Source organism: Chelmon rostratus, chromosome 14, assembly GCF_017976325.1.
Source record: "Chelmon rostratus isolate fCheRos1 chromosome 14, fCheRos1.pri, whole genome shotgun sequence".
NCBI classification, from domain to species: domain Eukaryota; kingdom Metazoa; phylum Chordata; class Actinopteri; order Chaetodontiformes; family Chaetodontidae; genus Chelmon; species Chelmon rostratus.
This window is the reverse complement of record NC_055671.1, coordinates 17715907-17736777: the sequence shown is the minus strand read 5'-3', so window position 1 is coordinate 17736777 and position 20871 is coordinate 17715907. Positions and strand designations below refer to the sequence as shown.

The following is a 20871-nucleotide window of genomic DNA, read 5'->3' as shown; positions in this document are numbered from 1 at the left end:
AAAAATTGAACACTGGTTAATGAAGGTCAGGTAAAAACTGCTTTTACAGCATATTTTGATGTGATGCATTTCAACAATCTGCGTGACCTTCCCAGTCATCCTCGGCAGGCTTACACTTTGTTTATGCAAACAATCTCTGATTCTTTTTCTTTCTTTCTTTTTTTATCCAACCGTGTTTCCTGATGTGAATAAAAACACAAGACTTTACAACCAGGGAAATTCCATATGAGTCAGGTTAAAGCCTCAGCTGTGCAACAGAAGGGCTGACTAAGCTCTTCCTCGAGAAAAACATGAAGTTTCACCTTGTCAACCTGACTGCCTACGGGGGTGGATGAAAATGCTTTTTTTTTTTTTTGCTTACAGTCAAGTTCAAATTTGTTTCAGTGGTTATCATAATACGCAGAGTGCACTGCCAACACTGCATTCTGAGACCCAACCTGCCATGATGCTCTCACAGGTCTGAATGATTCAAATCATTATCAGGCACGTGTGACAGACACTACTGATGTGTGAGATAGCATTTGGCTCACTGGCTGGCGAGTTGCGACTTCCAACAGCTCAAATTTAAAGGCAGTCCAATAGGATCATATTCCTTTCCACTCTAAATAGTTGTAGCAAACCCTGAAATCTTAAAGATGGGTGCTTAGGTCCCAAAATCAAGACGAAATCAGAATTCCTGCAGACTGTGGGTCATGAATCTGATTCATACATGTTGATATTTTCACATCATGATTTTACTAAAGAAAATATAAACATCACTCAGCCCTAAACCCTAAATATTTTTGAGAAAATGTCGATGTTAATCAAAGCTTATTCAACTTGACTTGAAATGCTTTTTTTCTCCACACAAACAACTTTGACTGCAGCAATGCCCCTGGTAGGGCTAAGCTATTTCCAAAAACATCCACACCCATTGACACGAACCAACAACTCCATCCATTCCTCCCCCCAAACTCTTATTTTTCACATAAGTGGTTAAAGATGTTGCCTACACCAGCTGTACATTCCTTTAACCCCAGACGACACTTGGTGGAGTAGCTGTACAGTCACCACGCCACTCCAGTCCTCGACATTGTTTGTTATTCCTAAAACTGTTCTCTTCACTCTGAGGCCTTCAGAATTGTTATCTTTAATTCAAAGTGACAGAAGACCTCAGTACCATGCGAAAAACTGATTTGTACACTGATGGTTTCATGAGGCTCTTTATGGAGAAGAGTAGTGGTCCTGTGATAAAATAATACAGTTGGAAACACAAGAAGACATGAGTAAGGGCTAAGTCAGACCTAACTTGTAAAAACACCCTCAAGTTTCTTCTCTCTCTCTTAGAGACAGATGGAGGTGTGTATGGTTTAGAGGCCCTAAGGCAAGCCTGTAAAATTGAACAAAAACACAACCTATGGGCTCTGGATGTGCTGACTGGAGCAAGCTCAGCACCAGCAAGCTCTTTGCCTTTGGCGCAACCCTCTGCTGATAGCTAACACGACAAATGAGATACAACAGCTCATCCTGCCTGGTAGTCCTGAATACCAGAGCACTGTTTCACACCTAAATCATGTGACTTTATGGCCAAGATATCCATTTGGAAATATCTCTTCATGAAAAGTAAAACAACTGTTGCAAAACAGACTCACTCCTTGGTTACTGTAGATAAACAGCTGGCAACCTGAAGTAGAGAGATGAATTGAATTTACTTCAAGGGCACAAAACTTTGTCTTGTTGCTAAGATGATGAACATCAATCATAATGTATTCACTGAGGTTGCTGTGGTTACATTTCTGTCAAACTGTAGCAATTAGTTGCTAGCTATTGGCAGTTTTATGGTTGCAGTTCTGCTACAGTGGAGCCTGAGAATGTACAGTTACATTTTTTCCCCTCTTTCTTGAGGCCAAGTGATTAATCACTTTGGTAAAAAGCCATGTAATGGACTGGATAATGCACAGGTTTTACATTATCTCCGTTTTAAATGGTGGAAAAAGCTGCTGTATTTCAAATGGAAAAGCAGACACCACAACACATTACGACACACTCTACGCTGTACAAAAATGAAGCCCACCCTGTCTTTCTTCTGCCACTGACAGCAACATAACAGCATAAACACATTCAGTACATTTGGAAATTCTCTTGTCCAGAGGGATCATGGGGGTTAACTGTTATATACTGCGGGTTATATTTTTGAGAGGTACAACAACATCTTCCCACTGATTTTTGCTCATACACTATTGATCCCTTAAGAAAAATTTTACTTTAGTTCGTATCCTTTAAGAGGGAGGTCATAGTCAGCTACGGAGCACCTGGGGAGCTTTTAGGACACCTCAGCATGGTGGATGCCTGCTGTCACAAAGGCTTGCTCCGGGGAATTTAGCACGGCACAAACCACACAGTGCCAATTTAGAAGGCAAGGGCACTGACATTATTCATACAGCTGTTCTTGGAACAATGTAATCCTATAAATCTGGTTGTTATGCAAATCTTGCAATCTGCCTATGAGCTTAACTTTAATGAACATAAATACATGTTTGAATTTTTAACTGTCTGTTTGACAGCTGGAATATCTGACAGATGACAGTGGTGGCTTATAAATTTGAGACACTGGCATCATGTCACAAGAAAATCAAAGTTCTCCTGAAATCACATGGTCAGGTCACTCAGTATAATCGACTCACATTGCTCATATATACACAGAGGGCACAAAAAGATTACTTTCCATTTTCCTGTTCATGACTAAGTTAATGCAACGTGGGTGGGATGCTTGTTTTTCTTTTCCCCTGACCACTGTACTCTCTCTGCCTTGATTTTAGTTCTTTGTACTGAAGATGTAAAAGCTCGCTCACAACTGTAGCTTTCATGAACTAGAAAGAATAAGACCATTGCAGATTTCCAGGTTAAAGATATGTACAGGTGGATACACTTACCCTGCAGTACTCGTTGATAGGCCTTAGCCTTTTCATGGCCACATCTCTAATATGGCTCCTCCTAAACAGGATCTTCCCTGTAACAAAGAAGGAAAAACCGACTTAGATGTCAGACAAGCCAAACGTATCATCAACTTAGCAGATGTGCATGTCTATGACACCTAAGTAACATCTATTAAGAAACTTTAACCTAAAGAACAAATATCATGAGTATTGCTACAAGTATTTCAAAGAAAATTTACATATTCTGCTCATCATCCTTTATAACAAGCATACGTTTGTATGTCAAATACATGCTTATTGTAATTTGGATGATGCTAGAGCAACTTTAAAAAGTTAGGGGTCCACTGAAGGACAATAAGGACACAGTGGCTATTCCAAAACACGGTTAGTGAATTATCATGCAGACACAATACAGTCACGTCATCAATAACACTGACAGCACAATGAAGTGGGTAAGGAGCTAGGTGAAAAGCTGGCCTTTCCAAGTCATGAATAAATGATTTTGGGAAAGCAAATTATGTCAGCATGACAGCTTAAATGCTACCCCAGTGCCCTTATCTCCAAGCACGAATAACCACAGGCACAGACGAGCTGTGTTGCCATAACAATAACATGAAATGGCTACAAATAGGCCTTTTAAAAACACTCTAACTTAACGGTATGCAGGAAATTTCGGAGCCAGCATTTATTTTCTCCTAGTTTTAGCTGCAGAAGTTTCTCTAATGAATTCACTAAGACAGCTCTAATGCAAACATATAAACTGGGCAGGAAGTCAAAGCTGTAACACGATCATGAACACAAAAAGGGACATGTTTTGAGAAGTTACTGAATCACCTCCATCACAGGGTTATGGTATTTGTTTAGAGAGTATCTAAAGCAGACTTGCTGAAACATGAATCTATCTCACAGAAGATCACCGCTGAGCAGTCAACCCCCCTACATCTCCACCATTTCTACCATGTTACTAAAAATGCCTGTGCTTCCTTGACTGATAGAGCTCAAAACCATAAATGTTCCTTTGTTTGTGCGCGAATGATACATTGATGGTGAGAGACAGAGGCTGTTTTGACCATCAGTGTCTGATTATGAAAACTTATGCTCCTGTGTTTCTGCTAATCGTGTGATAAAGACTTGAAAAAATAAAGATACATCAAGGGAAAGACTAAATCAACAGGTGTCAACCGCCGAGTGGATAGATGTGCGGCGACTTCCTCAACAGACTTTAAATCTCACACATTTCACACAATAACCACAACCACCTACACCCCAATTCCAAAAGACCCCGCCTCTGTATTCTAATGTCATCCCTGATGGCAACCTGTTAGCTGACTCAGATGTGTGACAAAAACAAAAAAAGACAGGAAACCATCTTCACTTCTTCTTTATGGTGACTTAAGATACTTGTAAGAGAGTGTGGCCCACTATAATATCAAAGAGGCAGACTGTAAATGTTGTTGAATAAGGAATCCTGGTTGTTTTGGAGACTAATATAACCATTCAAGAAAACACAGCACTAGAACTAGCTGCTCACGTGAGCAAATGTTTTGCATAGGAATTTAATTTTGTGAGAAAAGTCAGATCATCAAAATACTGGGTGTTCCTGCAGATCCTGGTCTTTGGGCTTTTGTTTTGAAATTTAGCCATTTTGTTCTCCATTCACGTTCTCCAGATGAATCCTTCTGACTTAGGTGATCACCTGACTTTTCATGCAGCCATGACAATTTTGAATTTGAGCATAATGTGTAATGTTGACAACTATTGGGTGGATTGCAATAAAATCAGCTACGGCTATTCAAAGTCCTCAGAGGATGAATCCTGAAGTACTTGTTTGCTTATTTCTCACCACATTTATATAGAGGAGTACAGAATAGTACAAAACCAATTCCAAAAAAGTCGGGACGCTGGGTAAAACATAAAATTCAATGTGATAATCTGCTGATTCGTTTTGATATATAGTCAATTGAAAACAGCACAAAGACAAATACATTTAATGTTTTACCTCATCAACTTCATGGATTTCTGTAAATACTGTATATGCTTGTTCTGAATTGGATGCCACCAACACGTTTCAAACAAGATGGGACAAGGGCAAAGACTGGGAAAGTTGTGGAGTGCTCAAAAAACATGAAAGAACATGACACTCAAAGTGCTCAGTCGTTCACAAGCAAGGATGGAGCAAGATTCACCACTTTGAGAAACATGATTGTGCAAAGAATATTACTGGGCTCAGGAGAACTTTGTTAAACTGGTGTCAGTAAACAGTTTGTTTGCAAATGATTTCATTCTGTTTCTATTTATGCTTTACACAGTGTCCCAATTTTTTGAGAATCAGGCTTGTGCTACATGGAGAATACTAAAAAGGATATTAACTAGATGAAGAATGAGAGAAGACATTCTAAATCTTCACATTGCTGGAAACATCTTGCAAGAGCAGTCGAAAGGACACAGTGTCTGGACAGCTCATGAAAACTACAGAGATTTGAAAGTCAACCCCTGGAAGCCATCGGTACATCTCCTCCTCCCTCTCCGTCTCATTCTTCCTCTCCTCCCCTCATCACTCCTCAAACAGAAAGCTTTCTTGACGGTTTTCCAAAGCTCTCAGGGGTCAGGAGAGAAGCACTGACTCAACACTGCCCACTCTGTATGCGCGGCAGCTCATGGGCGCAGCTGAGAAAAGGGCTTGTTTGGGGAGGGAAGGAAAGCTGCTGCCTTGGAGCCATGGCTGAGGCAGACTTTATGGTAAATCTCACAGCCAGCATTGACCACGGGTATCAAACAACTTTTGTTTCCTGGGGAGACTGAGGGAGGTAAACGGAGAGAAGAGACAGAGACAGGAACACAGAGAGGGTCCACAGAAAGCTGCTCTCAACACTCACCTCTTAATCACTGGGCTCACCACCACACATGAATTCCTCCTGTTTTTTCAACCTATTTGGGCTCTTCAGCAGGATTTTGACTAACTAAAACCATGACATAACAACAAAGTTGTAGATTTAAAACACAAAATCTGGTCAGACTGGTCACAAAAATCAAGGACTTTACAAACATGAGCCTTTAATTGGACTCGTCTCAAAAAAGTTGAGACTTCACTTGAAACTTGCTTTACAAGACTTGAGACTTACTTTTAAAAAACATGAGACTTGACTCGAACTTTAACTGAGACATTTGAGACAAATCCGAGTCACATGTTAAGTTTTAAAACAGCAAGTCTCTAGTTAAGTCTCAGGTCTTGCACTAACAAGTCACATGTCAACTGTCAAATAACATGAGACAAGACTGAAGACTTTGCGTCAGACCTGCTGTTAAACTGTAGGCTCTACATATCATTGTACAAAGGCACGTGTGGAGCTTCTGAGTTAAAGTGTGAAAGAACGAGCTGTGTGTGAGCTGTAATTATTGTGTTCTTGGGTAACTTGCTGACTAAGGGTAGGCACAACCTCATAAGCTAACGTAAAAGACAAGTTTGGTACTGGTACACCACATTCGAGCAGACAGAGCAGTGATTGCTTTCCCCTGCGGACAAGAGATGAACGTGATATGAATGAGCTATGAGCAACAAGGTCACTGGAACTGTTCACTTATTCTGTGTTTTTCTGCCCTTCACGGAGGACTGACTGGGGAATGTGTTTTTCACATCCACAGAAACACATTGTACATATTTGACCTGCCCGACATACTGTGCATTATACTGTGGCAGGCAGAGATCCCCAGCCAACCATAATAGCTGGAAAAAAGTATGTTCTACATATGCATGATCAAGAGGAAAAGGAATAAAAAAGTCAATCCAAACTACAGATTCATATCCTACCTCTGGAAGTTCATGAAAGAACATCACCTCTTTCATCATGCGGGGGGGGGGGGCTAAAGAAACAGATCCGCATTCCATCTGGCTCATAGTTAAACATGCCCAACCTTAGATAACTGGTCAAAAGCATATCAGTTTGTTTTCAAAGGCTGACCTGCTGTCTTGCCTTGAAGAGCATCGTTTAGGGCTCTTGAGTAAATTGATCAAATGTATCACTTTAATCTAAATGCCATAAGAACCTATCAAAAGAATTCAGCACTATGAGAAGTATTCAGACGACATATGGCCTATAGATACCACACAATCTCGAGACAACAAAAGAGTCAACCTCCTGTGTATATATTAAAAAAAATAAACATTGAGGATTGTTTTGAATGGCCAGGTTTGGTTTTTTTTGGAACTCAGAACAAAATGCAGCAGTCAACCTTTTGGTGTGTACACCTGGCAAAAACACAGCATAAATTCTGCACTATGCACACATTCAGACAAGCCACTTTGCTGATGTTGAGATACCAAAAAAGTAATAACAGCTCGGGGCCTTGAAAAACCAAACCAAGAAGGGAAAACCACTTCCGGGTCTTGTTATGTTGGTCTCAGCCCACAGTCCAGACTGTTGCTCTACGAATGTGAGGTTAAGTTTCTTCTGCAAATCAGGCAAATGATAGCTTGGAATCCATCTCAAAGATGTCTGCTGATCTGGGATCTAAGAGTAGTAATGGTCATTTTCTTAAACCTCAATTTGTGCAGGCACTGAGAATAAACATTTTTTTTTGTCAACAACACTGTACCACAAAGGCAAACAGCTCCACAGGAGCAGTTGGGGATTTAGTGCCTTCCTCTGGGGCATTTCAATCTTCATTTTCTTCCACAGAAAAGAGGGGGAGTGAAAGTTTCTATCAACACCCAGAGCTTCACTTGAAGACAGGAAGAAAGAGCAAAGATCCTTCATGGGAAGTTGAGAGAAATTTCAGAGAAAATCTTTTCAGGGTAAAACAGTAAAAGCAGGAAGGAAGTTGGCAGTTTAATATAGATGAGAACTTGTAATAGTATCCATGGTGAGTCTGCTGTGACTGTATGTAGAGATACTGGTATGAAAAGCAGTATTTTTCTCTTTCTTCATCAAACAGTCTGAGTGTGTGTGTGTGTGTGTGTGTGTGTGTGTGTGTGTGTGTGTGTGTGTGTGTGTATTCTTTCAATGAGTTCCAGACCTGCAAGGCCACGAAAAAAAAATCCTATCCCCCACTCGTCCCAAGCCTGGTAGGGGAGATGTGGGTGGGGTCTTTGGGTGAGGCTTTCTTCTCTCTACTTAATCTAAAACTAAAAGTTGGTCGAGCATACCCAAAGTACTTACTCCAAACAAACTACATTTCCATTTGTCCTTGTAGGAGAGTAATGGAAACTAAAAAGAAGAAAGCATAACTTTGGCCAGGCAGGTTTTACACAAGATGATGATTCAGCCAGGACAACGGTGCAGCTAGGCCAAGAAAAGAGCTCATAATGAATATTATGCTTTGTAACCTTTTAATTTTATGATCCCAGGTATCCTTTTGTCAAATAGGCAAATATTTAATGTTTCACCCAAAGGCTCCAACTCTAATCTGTGTAATTGTTTAATACATGTATGCCTATTGGCTATATGCTTAGAGATCAGCTGAGTCAGCTGAATTTTTAAAGAGTAGATGGAAAACATATTCTTTCTTGGTTCAAAGAAGCACTGTGGTTATGACCAATTATGGATGCAGCAGATTGTTCGGGTTCATTCTTTTGTGTGCAAGATATTATGTTTTCCTCCAGTTCATTCACAGCCTGAGTCATTGTTGTCCCCATTTTAACCCAATGCATGCAAGGAATGAGATGAAGACACCACAATAACAGAGAGGGACAAGGTAAATTAAGTGAAAATCCACAAGTTCACTGTTCTTTGTGTCCTGTTATGTGCGTACTAACATCGTATCATACACAGGGCTGCCACTAAGAATTACTTTCATTATCTTTTTTTAGATCAGTTGATTAATCTTTTTGTCTATTGAATTTCAAAAAATAATGATAAATGTCTGTCGCAATTTCTTAAACTGAGAAGGACCTCTTCAGTTTGCTCAATTTGTCCAAGTTACTGTCGAAAACCCAAAAGACACTGAAATGAATGGGAGAAAACAGCAAATGCTAAAATCTCAGAAGCTGGACCCAGTGAATGGTTGCAAATTTTCTTGATATAACTCAATTGATTATCAAAATAATTCTTCTCTGTTTATTTCAAACAAGCCACAGTTGTGTGTGTGCTATGTGTACAGTATGTGTATGAAAGGGCCTTGGGGACATGTGTTAACTCTTACCTGGTAGAAATGGAATGATCCTGCGCTTAGGGTCTTTCTGGCCTCCTTCCACCGGGAATTTATCCAGCAATTCCATCTGAAACGCCACAATTAATTAAACCGCATTAGCACACAAAAAGACTTTACATTCACACACAGACACAAACACGCACCTAGCATTACACACAACAGGATAGCTGAGGCTGGAGAGTAAGAGTTCACAATTTTACAAATCAGCAGTTCCTACAAGGAATTCATCCAGTAAAGCAAGGCCTGCCAATGATTAGGAACGTCCTGAGCAGATGGTATGGTTTTTCCCCTCTAGTTCATGTGCTGCTGCAGCAAAGTGGCTGTTAGCAGCAAGGCACCATTGACATAGTGGAACATTTCTGCTTCCCATAATTTTCAAAGGCCAGGCAGCAGTGGTTCCTTGTGTCTAATTTACAATTTCTCTTGATCATTCTTTTCAACTACTTCTGCCCTACGTATCAGTGTCCCATTGAACTATAGGTTATGGTTGATCATTTTGGCAACTAATGTCTTCTTTGTTCTTGCACATGTATATGTATAAGTAAGAATTTGTGCTTGTGCATGTGAATCTGTGCACAACCTACATTCTCCATGCAGCTGAGGCCAATAAAATGACACCTGGTCATACTGACCAATGAGCTCCAGGTGCACTCTCTTTTTTTTTCTTACGCACTTTTCTGATAGTGGATCTGCATATTGTAGAGCCCTATGATTTCTGCAATGCAGGAAATTTGATGGAATCAATTGCAAAACGTGGAATATCGTGGAAAATACCAAAATGTGGATGCAGTTAAGGAAAATTAGGGCTTTCCCTACCACTGAGAGAAAGATGTGTTACATCAGCCCACTGATATTCAAAATTCAGAGTATTTGATTAGTGAATTGTTGAAATTGTCTTTATTCACCACATTATTAGACACTTTATGATTCTGATCATTTCAAAATGGAGGAGAATCTGGAAAAACTGAAGGAAGTCAAGGGACCCTAAAATGTCTTATGGATCCGTGCATGGTACGGTATGGTAAGATTGACTCAACTGAAAGTTTGAGAGAGGAGTGTTTGGACATTTCTTTAATATTCCACTCAGATTACAGAATCCAACACTTCAAAAACAGAGAAGACTTTTATATTCCGAGGCAAATCTTATTTGACTACAGAAAAACATTTTTATGGGGACTCCAGCAAGTGTTGCATGGCTCTGCAGAACCAGCCAAAGCTTGGCTGAATGATATAAAGGGATATACCATTTGTTTGTGGTACCCAGTTTTGACACAAAACTGCACTTCAAAAAAACTGACAAGGAGCAACAAGTTCTCATTCTCTCACTACTGAGATAATTGTACTAATCTTAAACATTATTACGGAGTACTAGGCCAGACTACCTTCTGTTGATGCACAGAGGACTTTGGTGTCAACATTGTCATTGTAAGCAAATGAGTGACAGATGGTCAAATGTTCTATTATGTAGACTTGCTTATTTGAAGGTACTTCAAAGTTAGTTAAGCTTCGACTGAAATGAGGGACAGGCCTTTTACATAATGAGATGACTAGGATTTCTGACCATGTTCTGCTCAATGACAACCTGATAACATCAATAGCTCTCAAGGCAGTGCTCCATTGAGGTATTTGAGGGTCAAAACAAACTGGCTCACCAAATAACTAATCAGGGATTTTTTTTCATTCCCCCCCACCATTGCATAGCTCTGTACCTTCATTGGTATGGCTCATTTCTAGAACATGCAGCAATGGCAATAGCCAAACAGAAATGTTTGGGTATGTTTACCCTCAATGCTAAATTTCAGGTCTAGCAGTGAGAGTGATGAATGAATGAATGTGTCTCTGTACGCATAATTTCTGGGCTTAGATCATTCAACAAAAACAAAATATTAAGTTTGGGGAACCCACTCCTGAATCCTGCAGTGGACAATGAGAAGCATCCAGCTCACTGCCAACATGAGACAACTGACTCAAAATATTAATATTACATTACAAACTACTGTTGGATCACAGATCGGTCTCCTCTGAGCCACGGACTCTTGAATCCAATTTTGTGAGTCATGAAACATGAACCATGCACATCATTGGGTAAAGGATGTAGAGTGCTGCATTTTATCTGCTCACCAGACATTATTTTTGATATGAGGTTTTTATTCATTGCCACTGAAGAACATAGTTGAGATTCTGTGATACAAGTGCTACTAAATGTTATCTTGCTATGTTTTTTCCAGTTTAATCATGTCAGTTTCAAACAATATAAATTAAGTAGAGCTGTATCAAAATGTCCTCTGGTAAATTTGAAAGAAACAATCAGTTGGATTGAGCCAAAACTAACAGAGAGAGACAGGGGAGGTATAACATGAGGTGAGGCGATGGAGAGGTTATGGGAAAGGCAGAGACCTGTGCCAGATAGTATTTTATATTACTTTATATGGACTGCCATAAAACAATGAGCGGCATAATGTTTAGACAGCTTCAAATCACTTAAGTAGATAGGGCTTGATCATTTCCTATTTGGAGTAAAAGGCAAATGTAACTTTAGGACAGTTTGCCTTCTTTCCACTGCAATGCTAACTAAGACAGCCAGAAGAAACGATTTAAGGATGAGAGCCACTGCAAAACAGCATTAGATGTCACTAATTAATGAGCATTCATAATTCAAATGGGTATTTTAGCTCTCATTGAAGTAGAACAAATCGCAACAGTGCCACAGTGGCACTAGAGCCAAAAGTCTGACAACTCCTGGACAGCTAAAGGCATCTGGATGGAAAAGTACCAGTCATGAAAAGGAAGAAACTGATGAGAAATGGTTTCTTCCTGTATACAGGAGGACATATGTTTTACAGGTGAATGTCTACAGATCTTTAGCTGTACAGAAAACCCCTACTGCTCACATCTTATGCTTCTAAATGTCAATTTGGTTCAGTTTGAGCATTTTGTACACAATCCTTCTTCCATATACAAGGAAGTTCTTTAAACTCTAATGAGCTTCGCAAGTCTCAAATCTTCAAGCACTGCAAGAAAAAAAAGACACTTTGCTTTGCTTTGGAGTCTTAAATTGAGTTATTTCTTGAAGTTTGACGAACTCAACCATCTCTCTCACTTCAAAGGGCTTGTTATAGTTTATCTCTCTTTAAAATGATAGATATAACAAGCAGTCTGACATATAATCCAATAACATTCTTAGCTTTCATACCTGACAGACATGGGTTATGGTATTAATTGCATCTCAGAAAACTGGTGTTTTGTGGTTATGTTTAATATTGTATCCTATGAGGCCAGAGATCAGGGAGGCCTTGAATATCAAGTCAGATATGGTTGCACTTAAAATGACCAAAAGCCAAATGTCCCCTGTTTAACAAAAAGACTGAATAGAATGGGGACAGAAAAGTAAGCCGTGAACCCTCTTTGGGTTCAAAAGGTGAGTCAGTCCACTTTAGTCTTACATACAGCAGAAGGCACAGAAGGAATTCAGAGAAGGACAAAAAGGAACAATAAACTCACTAAGCAACAATCTGCTTGGCTTAAGAGTCAGATGCTTCATCACTGATGTAGTATCACCTTCAGAGAGACAACATGAACAAAGAGACAGGCAGAGAGAAAGAGACAAACACAGAAGAGCCAATGCCCCACACCATGTAATTGTTCCCATGTGTCTGACTGTGAGTGCAGACACACCCAGTCTCTGTGTCTACTCCAAACCTTGTATCTACTCTGTAATCAGAGCCACTCAAACAAGAAAAGGCATCTGGAGAGAGTAAAGCTGTCTCTTCAAAATACCAGTTACATCATGCACCCGACATCAAATATTCATGCAGGAGGATGACAGGCAAGGCGGGCCACGGTCGAGCTCCACATGCCTTTCCAAGACTATTCTGAAGTATGTTATTGTAAACTGTATCATGCTGAGTTCATTTCAGTTAGAAGGAAATCCATGCCGCATTAGTATACTATATGGATTGTATAATGACAGCTATAGATAGTAATTGTGGACACTGATCACATTAAACAATGGCTAAAACAAAAATGATCACTTCTGTATATCTACCATGACTCTGTGCTTGTGACGACACTGTCAGAATATTCAAAACTGTGTCAAAAGTTAAATTCAAACTCTTGACCAAAGCCTGATCAGGTGATATTACTCCAAACAATGCTTATAAGACACCTAGATTTCCTCAGCTAAGCTATAATCTACCAGGGAAACTGAATAACAGAAAGAATGACTAAACTTTGAATGAAAACTGTTTCTGAATGAAATGAATGAATGATGAATGAAATCTGCTCACAGCACACAGTCTCTTAACTGTAGAGGCTTACACATTTCAGTCAATGATTGACTACATGTAGACAAACAGGAAGAAGGATGTAAGGGATATAAGGAGGAAGAAGAAGAACAAATATATAATTTGTCACATTACCAGGCTGTTGATATGCATAATACTACGAATAAACTTTTAAGCACTGTTATTTCGTTTACCAAATTCTTGCTGATTCAGAGACTAACGTAATCTTCCAAGCGGCTATAATTTGTCTACTCCATATCCGCTTTAACCACATCATCAGCTTTCAAATAAAGGCCCAATAAAGAAGATCTAAGAGGCCTGGGACTCTTGAATGAGAGCATAAAACGCCAGAGAACAATGGCTACCCTCTTTGCACCATGCCAATCTCAGTAGACCTCTGATTCTTACACTCAGTCCACTATACAGTCATGCTTGAGGTCATTTTTAACCCTTTGCAGAGAACCATACTGTTACCACAACACCCCCTCATTTGTGGAAGGCTGAGCTATTAGTTCAGTTATTAAGCAGCGAGAACAAAGAGATCATGCATTGGCTGTAGCTCTCAATGTTAACAGTGTAACATGCTATACTGCATAATGCCACGTGCTTATTGTCAACTGCAGTAGCTCTGGAATTAAAATGGTAGGTTAGCTTGATTGTTTGGCTATATTCCAGGAAGCTTTCTGTACAGAAATTAACCAAAACCTGCACAAAATATGCTACTAAAAAATATTATGCTTCATACTACCGATGACTGCTTTCCCTGTTTTCACAAGAATAGAAAATGAAGGATGAGCCCAATGTGAGCTGATATGGGCTTATCCAGTCCCCCCTATGAGCCAGCACAGGATACGTGGGTATGGATAATGGATGAATGGATGGATGGATCAGTAAATAACATATTTATCTTTTAATGTGCAATTTCTGGGGACTGGGAATGACATTACTACCTAGTATGGTCAGTCTAAATATGGTCAAAATAATTGTCCTTTTAGTTAGTCCCTTTGGGAATATTCTCTTTTCAGAGAGGTCACAGCAGAGGGTCAGTTTAACAACAGCACACAAGGGTGCAGTTGTGGCTCAGTGCACACTTCAGTTAATAAAAAGGCGCCCAACCCTGGATTCTAAATTTGACCAATGAAGCAATGTGATTTCCTCCCTGAGAATTTAAAAAGGGTGGGTAATATCAGTACAATCTTCTATCATGATATATGTAACTATACATTTCGGTATTGATATATATTGTTATATACTTTAAATTTGAGAAAACAAATAAAATAATTATTAATGTATTTGCTATTGTCTGGTTCTGTTTAATCTTTCGCTATGATAGGGATAGCTCCCTCAGGATAAACAATATCTGAAACTCAGACCAATTCAGAAAATCCAAAATTGTTGAACTTAGCATTTGGTTGAAGTGTTGCCGTTTTTAAAGCAACGTTGGCTCTAATGTTACTTGGGCTTCTTAAATGCTATCTTCTAAGCCCTGAGTTACAGGAGTTACTGTTTTGGTGGGAAAACGCCACACTGAAAGGCCAGAGTTTAATCACATACTGTATTTCTGGACAGAATTTATCGAGTGTCATTTACTGCCCTCCACCCACTTGTGCTGATGCACAATTGCCATGCATACATCAGTATACCCATTTACTCTATTCTTAGTCAATGGATCTGGAGCCTAACCCAGCATGCCCTGGACAAGTGGCAGTGTGTGCCCCATATAGATCACCAGTCAATCACAAGATGTGAAGCACAACTTCCCAATCTCAATTCTTATGGCAGTTTGTAGCTCCAGCTAGGCTCAGTCATTTTCTGTTTGGTTTCTTGCCACTTAAAGAGGAGTCATGCATGTGAGGGCGATAGCAAGTGGGTTTATTTGTGCCTGTTGTCTCTCAAACAACCAGCAACAATTTCCGAAAACATGACCACTCCCAATAAAGGCTAATCATTTGACAGACAACTGTGAATCATGCTGGCCAGTCCCAATCAAGACATGGTTTACTGTGATCCTGGGCCATGCTGCTTAAGAAGGCAGTACCATCCCCAGAAGTCATAAACGAACACAGATGTATCTGAAAATTGTGTATTGTGGATGTATAGCTTTCTAAGTATTCATCAGTTTCACTGAATCAACTGAAAAATGCAGCCTTAGCATCAATTCATCTATTAAGGACAATTCAGTGGATTAATTACTTGATATTGTCACAAATTATTCACTATAATTATTAATCGCAATATTTAGTTCACGCCCTCTAGATCCATAACACAAACACCACTAACAGAGCTTGAGTACCTATTTTTCATTGCCTAAACAAAAACATGTTTCAGGTTATTGTTCCAGGAACAAACTGCGCTGCTTCAGGATAAAGCCCATTTTATTCTGAAAAAGTTACTGTGCACAAGAAGGAAATGAACGCATTGTTGCTGCTTGGTGAAATGTGCACAACAGGCAGCCCCACCGCTCTAAGCAAAACAAACTGCCCCCCTTACAAAGTTTTGTTACTTGCTTACTGCAGATGGAAAATATGACAGCTGTGCAACTCTGAATAAGCATGCAGTGATATATTGGATTTTTTCCTACAGCTTTAAAGTAAATGTGTATCCTGCATCCAAAGCGAGTGGGAATGCTTGAAGACTAAGCTTGTGAAGTCGAATGGACACGTGTGCAGCATGGAAACTGTTCTTAGTGACATGGAAATAAAATTGCAAAGCCACTAAGATGACCCCATGGCAAAAAAAATCTCTGCACTTTCCATCTGTCTGAAGCAACAGATCAGGCTATTTTTGTTCACAATTTAACACTGAAACAGAGGGAAGAAAACCCCCAGAGGCTGTATGTTAAAAATGCTAATTGATCAATTCATTCTCTCAGTATTCAACAGCTTGCAAGACTAAACATATACTTTGCATTACATACATTTATGCATAAGCGCAGGCAATAATTCTATGTCACCATCGAGTCCTTCACCAGTATGCAGAAATGGATACTGAATTCCCGGCTGCTATTTAGGGGTAGCTGTTACAGACTGGTTTGGGTGTTGCAGGAAAAAGACGGGCGAGAAGTAGCAGAAATATTGAAGGTGAGAAAAACATCTGGCTCTTGGTCAAGTATTTTCAAGAAGTGAATCCTTCAGACATGTAAGGTATCAGTAATTAGAGACATGATGTCAGCTGTGTTGCAAAGCAGATCATGGATTTCATGATGTGCAGTTAATTCTATACTATTCTTGTTTATCACCTCTATTAAATAAATACTTTAGCCTTGTAAAAGAATTATTCCTGGGCAAGTTAGAACAACAGAACTATGTTTAAAAAGGTGAAGGAATGTAAATTAGTATTAAGATTATAATTATCTAATGACTCCCTGTGTGTGCTTTTCTCCTTGGCATCAGGATAACTGTCTGTTAAACACAACTTGGTCTGGATTTTACCTGTTATATAGAGGAAAGATGGTTGATAATGTGTCATCCAAATCTAAAATGTATACAAATGGGTTTAAATGATAATAACCAAACAGGTCTGGAAGAATACAAATTCCCCTAAAAAATGTAGAAATTACATTGAAGTCAGACTGAGTGAGTAAACACAGTCTGTGATCACACAAAAAGCATGTTGCCTTGGTTGAACAAAGGCATCCGCTGCATGGGCCAGCTGTGTTGAGGGGTGAATAATACTTCCTGTCTGGCTCTGAGGCTTTGGAATGACCAGAGACACTCAATGTGTTTTTGTCTTTTTTTCAACAGTATCATCTTTTCTCTATTCATATAACTCTACCCAAAAAAATCCCACAACAAAACAGCAGCATCAAGCCACATGAGAGATGACCAGAGCAGATGGGCAAAGGCCAGGATATGATGTAAAAAGAGCTACGGGGGATGACAGGAAATGAAGAAACGTTAACAAGAGAAGCTGAATGACTCAGCTCTATGTTACTATACTGGCCAGGCACCTGGGATGATGCCTGATGATGTCAAACCACTGCCTTATTCATCATCATAGTCCACAGTGTAAAAGGTTGAAACAATAAAATCAGCTTGTAAAAAGACTACAAAAACCAACTTCTACAAATTCTATTAACAATGCTGGCACAGAAAACATATATAATCCCTTAATCATATGGAGCTGATGAGATTTTGATCACTCTAACTTGCCACTTTTCTGTAAGAAATGCCACAGCCTCAAGGTGGCTTATAATACCTCCATGCCAAACAGAACAGGAGATAAGAGATTGGCTTGTAATCTCTCCAGCTGGGTTTATCTACATCTCCGTCGCCAGTGAGAGCCCACCCACAGGCTGTCAGCACAGCAGGCAGAAGCTGAGTGGCATGGCAGGGGGAAAACACCAGCAGGGAATGCCCCCGCTGAAAAAATCTCACACATGCTCATCCAATTCACCGCCATTAATGACGTGACTGGTAACCTATGATGACGTAAGGATGTAGCAAGTATGGAATGATATCCTATTGATGATACTGATGGTTTTTCAATATTTGTGGATGTTTTGTTTAAAAAAGGCAACACGAGAGTTTTTGTGCTTCCTAACAAACAAATGACAACATGTTAAGTCAATCAAATCAAACAATTATTTCATCCCACGCCAAGACGTCTGTCTATCAAACCTCACTTTCCAGCCTATACTTGAAAGAAAACTCTCTCAATCTCATCCACTCACGTGGTCACACCACTCAAAGTCTAAAAAGCCTTGTTCTTGAGCCAAAAACATCAAAAGCAAAGCAGTGCCACAGCTGAACAATGACACCAAACTTACTCAATAACCAATGCTGGGAAATCCCTGACTCATCTTAACTTACTGTAGACGCAACTTAAAAAAATAAATAATGATTACATAGTCTGAATTCTGTATATATGTAACAGAGAATATCTTCAGAACCCAGGGACAAATGATCAACCAACCAAATTATAGTCCACAGTAATAATGAGAAAGAGGGATGGGGTTTGTGCTTGTGTAAGAGGCAACAAGTTCTTTAAGTGTTGTTCCTGTTCTTACTGACAATAGTTCAACAATGGGCACTGATGACTTAATACACCTTTCAATGTTATCAGTAATGAGCAGAGGCTCGCACTTAGTCGATGTTTTTAGCCAATCTGTTTCCATTACACTATAAAAATGACTGTTCATAGCTATACATGCACTTTTATTTTGGCATTGCTGCAACTACAGAAAGGTCCTATGATTAAAAACAATTTTAAGTGTGATATGAGCTGATTTATAAGTAAGATTGTTGGCAGCTTTTGTAGGCATAAGTCAAACAAATGAAATTAGTAGTGAAATAGTTTGCATTACTTTGGTTAACATTACAATTGCAGGCTCAGAGAAACCTCTGTGGTGCAGTATAATTCTTTATTTCATTGCTCATGCTTTGACCATCCTAATCAATTAAAAGGAATTTAATCCAATTAGGGATGACAGTATGCTTCGCCTAAATCGACTACGTGCTCATTAAAAGCGGTTGCCTTTCTGGTTTTCCTTGAGTCCATGCTCTCTAAGCTCAGACATGGCCAGGGCCCCAGATCCATTACCTTCGAAAGAGGAAGAGAAACTAGGATACTAATGAGATTCCCTCCTTGTGCAACACACACTGCCAGCGTGACGTTCGAGAATGATTCAGACATTTCTGTGGTCGTCAGTGAGGTCGTCGCATTCATCACTGTCCTCTATTAACTTCATTGGGACATTTTCCGACTCCTCTCGCACAATATAATTACCAATGTCATATGGGTGGAGCAGGGAGAGCTTGGCTTCAAGCACTAGGTCTACAGGGGGACAGTGCTGCACTGAGAGAGTCCATTCCATTCACTTCCTGACCCATGCTAGTCTTCGCTGGTGTAATTGTTATAACTTGTCACACTGCTTGCCCCCTAAAACGTGCAACTGCACACATCTACAATATTAAAAGACATTCCCATAACACCAACACACTTACTCACCTGCAGGTCGAAGAACTTGCTGTAGCGTCTGTAAATGATTTCTGTGCTGCCATCGCTCCAGGACACTTTGATAATGTAAACCTGGAAAAGCAAAAGACAAAAATAACTGGAATATTTAAACTAATACACAGCCATTAGTATCATCCACTTCATAATCCAAATCCCCCCAGGGCATCACTCCTAGAGAGGGTATCATAAGGAAAGGAAGACAGCACACTTCTCAGGCAACATCAGGCAGTAGTCAGTGTCATCATCCGTTCACAGGAACGCTAAAGGGATATCCTATCATTTCATTTCCCAGTCCATTTGCATCACTTCCTGCTGAAGAGGAAGTCATTATCCTGTATGAATGCAGCAGATTTGATTAAGCTGTATTTCCAAAATTGCAGCTCTTTGGGAAACTTTCTGGGGCAGGAACTGCCACGAACAACTAAGCAGGCAAAGCAACAATAAAAACTGTTGTTATCTTTGTATCATTTGTGGTACTAAGTTAAAACTTTCCTTCTTGTACATATGCGACAGTACATTCCATCTGCCTCATATTAACATCATAAAATATCAAACTAAAGCCATCTAGTGGTTGTGGTCTATAGGAAATAAGACGCAGTTCTTAATAGTATGTTGTTCACTAAAAAAGAAGAAGAGGGGAGAGGCAAGAAGGTGATCGGAAACTCCCTGGTGGCTCGCTGCGTCTGGCTGAATGCTGCTGGCCCCAGTCCCAGACCTTCTTTGGCCTCACTGTCTCTTTCAGGGCACTCGAGTCAGATATGGACACGGTCAGACCAACTACAAGAGCTTAGGCCCACAGGGAAGCTGTCTTTATTGAAAACAGGATATATTTTTTCCAAATTCAGTGTGTGTGTCTACAAACTTAAACCAATGGCGGAACATATAGTATAAAGTAAGATGAGCAATATTGTATGTTGCCAACTAGTATTTACCGACTACTAAATTCTCAACAATTAAGGGGAAGAACGATTATATGCAAAAGGATGTATGACGACCTTTTTTCATTCCTACAGTCAATAAAAATGCCAATTACAAATAAGCTCAAATGAGGCTGGAGCCATAACTTTGAAGACAGAAAGGAAAGCTATAACTTTAGCTTTAAAAGCTTATCTGATCGATGAAACACTAATACTGGCAATAAAATGCTCTTATATATGCAAGGCCTCTTTTTTCCTGTCTACATTATATATTCAACTCTGATGAGCAGCCGAGATCAGCTGCTTTTTGTACTCTTAACCACGCCAACAGGGTTGTGGAGGATTTATGGTGTACGGACTGCATGTACAGAGAGAGTAGCAGAGGCACTAAACCACATGGCCTGCACCAGAGACCAAACAGACAGATGGAGAAGACACAGGACCTCGAGAACTCTGTGTCCTTGACCACTAACATTCACAGTGGTATAAGGTCTGTTGGTCCCTCAACCCAGGAATCATTTTCACACATAGCTGGATGCAAACCAACATATGTGTATGAGCGCACATAGAGCCACACACCATGCACACGGAACTAACACTAACACCTACTAAGGCCTTGCACTGGCCCGCAGTGTTGGCCCTCTACATCCT

At 39.8% G+C, this 20871-nt stretch overlaps 1 protein-coding gene across 2 annotated transcripts in view; it reads right to left on the bottom strand.

The window, feature by feature from the left end:
- sh3pxd2b (SH3 and PX domains 2B) overlaps positions 1-20871 on the bottom strand; it is a 38005-nt gene that overhangs the window by 15426 nt on the left and 1708 nt on the right. For both annotated transcript variants that reach the window (XM_041952203.1, XM_041952204.1), the window contains exons 2-4: positions 19295-19375; positions 9054-9129; positions 2913-2989 (exon numbers count right to left, since the gene is read on the bottom strand). In XM_041952203.1, coding sequence (XP_041808137.1) covers positions 2913-2989; positions 9054-9129; positions 19295-19375 — 234 coding nt within the window. The remainder of the gene's footprint in view (positions 1-2912; positions 2990-9053; positions 9130-19294; positions 19376-20871) is intronic.